Source organism: Otolemur garnettii, unplaced genomic scaffold, assembly GCF_000181295.1.
Source record: "Otolemur garnettii isolate 467f Iridium unplaced genomic scaffold, OtoGar3 scaffold00133, whole genome shotgun sequence".
In the NCBI taxonomy this organism is placed as follows: Eukaryota; Metazoa; Chordata; class Mammalia; order Primates; family Galagidae; genus Otolemur; species Otolemur garnettii.
The window spans coordinates 2684286-2686156 of NW_003852528.1; the positions used below are offsets into that span (position 1 = coordinate 2684286).

At 40.0% G+C, this 1871-nt stretch overlaps 1 protein-coding gene across 2 annotated transcripts in view; it reads right to left on the reverse strand.

Moving 5' to 3' along the window:
• The window catches only part of ILKAP (ILK associated serine/threonine phosphatase), a 23813-nt gene extending 22849 nt beyond the window's left edge, over nucleotides 1-964 (reverse strand). Inside the window, exons 1-2 of one of the 2 annotated variants that reach the window (XM_023518234.1) lie at nucleotides 766-964; nucleotides 238-294 (exon numbers count right to left, since the gene is read on the reverse strand). In XM_023518234.1, the coding sequence (XP_023374002.1) occupies nucleotides 238-294; nucleotides 766-862 (154 nt within the window). In that variant the 5' untranslated portion in view covers nucleotides 863-964. Of the gene's footprint in view, nucleotides 1-237; nucleotides 295-742 lie in introns of both variants that reach the window. The other variant, XM_023518235.1, reaches the window with a different exon arrangement.
• Nucleotides 965-1871: the final 907 nt, after the last annotated feature.

Genomic DNA, 1871 nt, shown 5'->3' on the forward strand with positions numbered 1-1871 from the left:
GAGCTCTTAATTCTTAAGGTCAGTTTCAACAGTTTGAATCACCAGTGATGCAATACTAAAGTATCTAACCTTTATGCATCTACCCGATGGCACCTATTTAGTTTTAATAAACCTCATACTGAATTATTGCTTAATGACACCCAAAATCCTGTTAAAACCTACATATAAATTTTATGTAACAGTAAAATATTACATATTATTTCCATTAGCACTTGGATTTTTTTCCCTACCACTTACCTGAATCACCACTGCTAGCAGGTGGGAGATCATCAAAAAGCAAAGGTCCCCCTGATCCTGAAACATAGCAGAACACCTAGTAAGTTCACAAGAAGTGTGTGAGGCTCAAGTTTCAGAATCCATCCCACCAGGACATCTATGTAGGTTAACTGAAATAAACTCAAAACTCTTGTGTCAATCCAGTGGCAACTCATATTGCAGTGAATAATATTGAACCTACTTTAAAGTCCTACCATTTCAAAAGAAACAAAAATCTGTCTTAAGAAGTCAAATTTTATTTCTGCTAGTAAAATAAATACTGAAATGAAGCAGAGAGAACTGCTCCACATCTCTGCGCAGCACTTCTCAGGGCCAGCGACCAGCAGACTTTCTGCCTTACCTGATGCCATGGATTCAAAACTTAAGACAGTCCAACACCTAAAACATCTGTGTGTTGAAAATGGGGGAAAGGGAAAAAGATTGAGACAACTACAATCCCAGGATGAGTAGAGACGTTGACACACACCTGGGAGAGCCTGAAGACTGTACCTGAGTCAGTACTGCTGGCTGGAGGAAGGTCGTCAAAGAGCAGGGATCCTTTCTGAGCTTCTTTCCCTAAAACACAGAAAACCTGTTTAGAGAGCATGTGGTGAAACCCTAGGACCCTCTGTCAAAGGGAAAATCAGGTGGTCTCCCGTACTTTGAAACAAGTTTACCATTACATGCAAATTTTCTCCTTCTTATCAGTCAAAACTTATTTAAAAAAAATTTTTCTTAACAGCTTTTTAAAATGGACATTTGTTTCCAACAGTTACAGTCAACCTAAAAGTAATGAGTGATACCCCAACAGGCACTTTAAGGGCTACTGGATACTGTGGGGAAAATAAATATTTTTCTTAGTAATTTCATTACTGAAAGCACCATTTAAAAATCCTTCTGTAAAAGAAAATTGTGGCTGAGCATGGTAACTCACACCTATAATCCCAGTATTCTGAGAGGCTGAGGCAAGACTGCTGAAAGCTGGAGTTAGAGATCAATGTAGGAAAAACCCCATCTCCACTCAAAATTAAAAAATAAGCTAGGCATGGTGACATGCACCTTTAGCCCGAGCTACTTGGGAGGCTGAGGCAAGAAGATAATCTGAGCCCAGGAGTTCCAGGCTGCAGTGAGCTATGATCATACCACTGCACTCCAGGCCAGACAGCACAGCCAGACCCTTTCTCAAGAGGAGAAAATCCTGGGAAGAAAACAAAACTGATCCTAGACCAAGGACGCAATGCTTTTGTATCTCAAGACAGAACTTGAGGAACAGGGATCCTACAAAGATCTATAGGTTTTTAAATACCCTATTTCAATGACATTATGTAAGGGAAAAAAATCTGTTGCAACTTGGTGTCCCCAGCCCCAGCACAGTGCTGATTCAATAAACATCTATGGAGAAAACAAACAACATCAGATAATCAAAGACTGACTCAGAAGAAAGCCAGAAAAAAGATTTTTTGAAATTTTTATTAAAAAAAAAAAAAATTTTTTTTTTTTTTGAGACAGAGCCTCAAGCTATTCCCCTGGGTAGAGTGCTGTGGCATCACAGCTCACAGCAACCTCCAACTCCTGGGCTTAAGCGAGTCTCCTGCCTCAGCCTCCCAAGTAGCTGG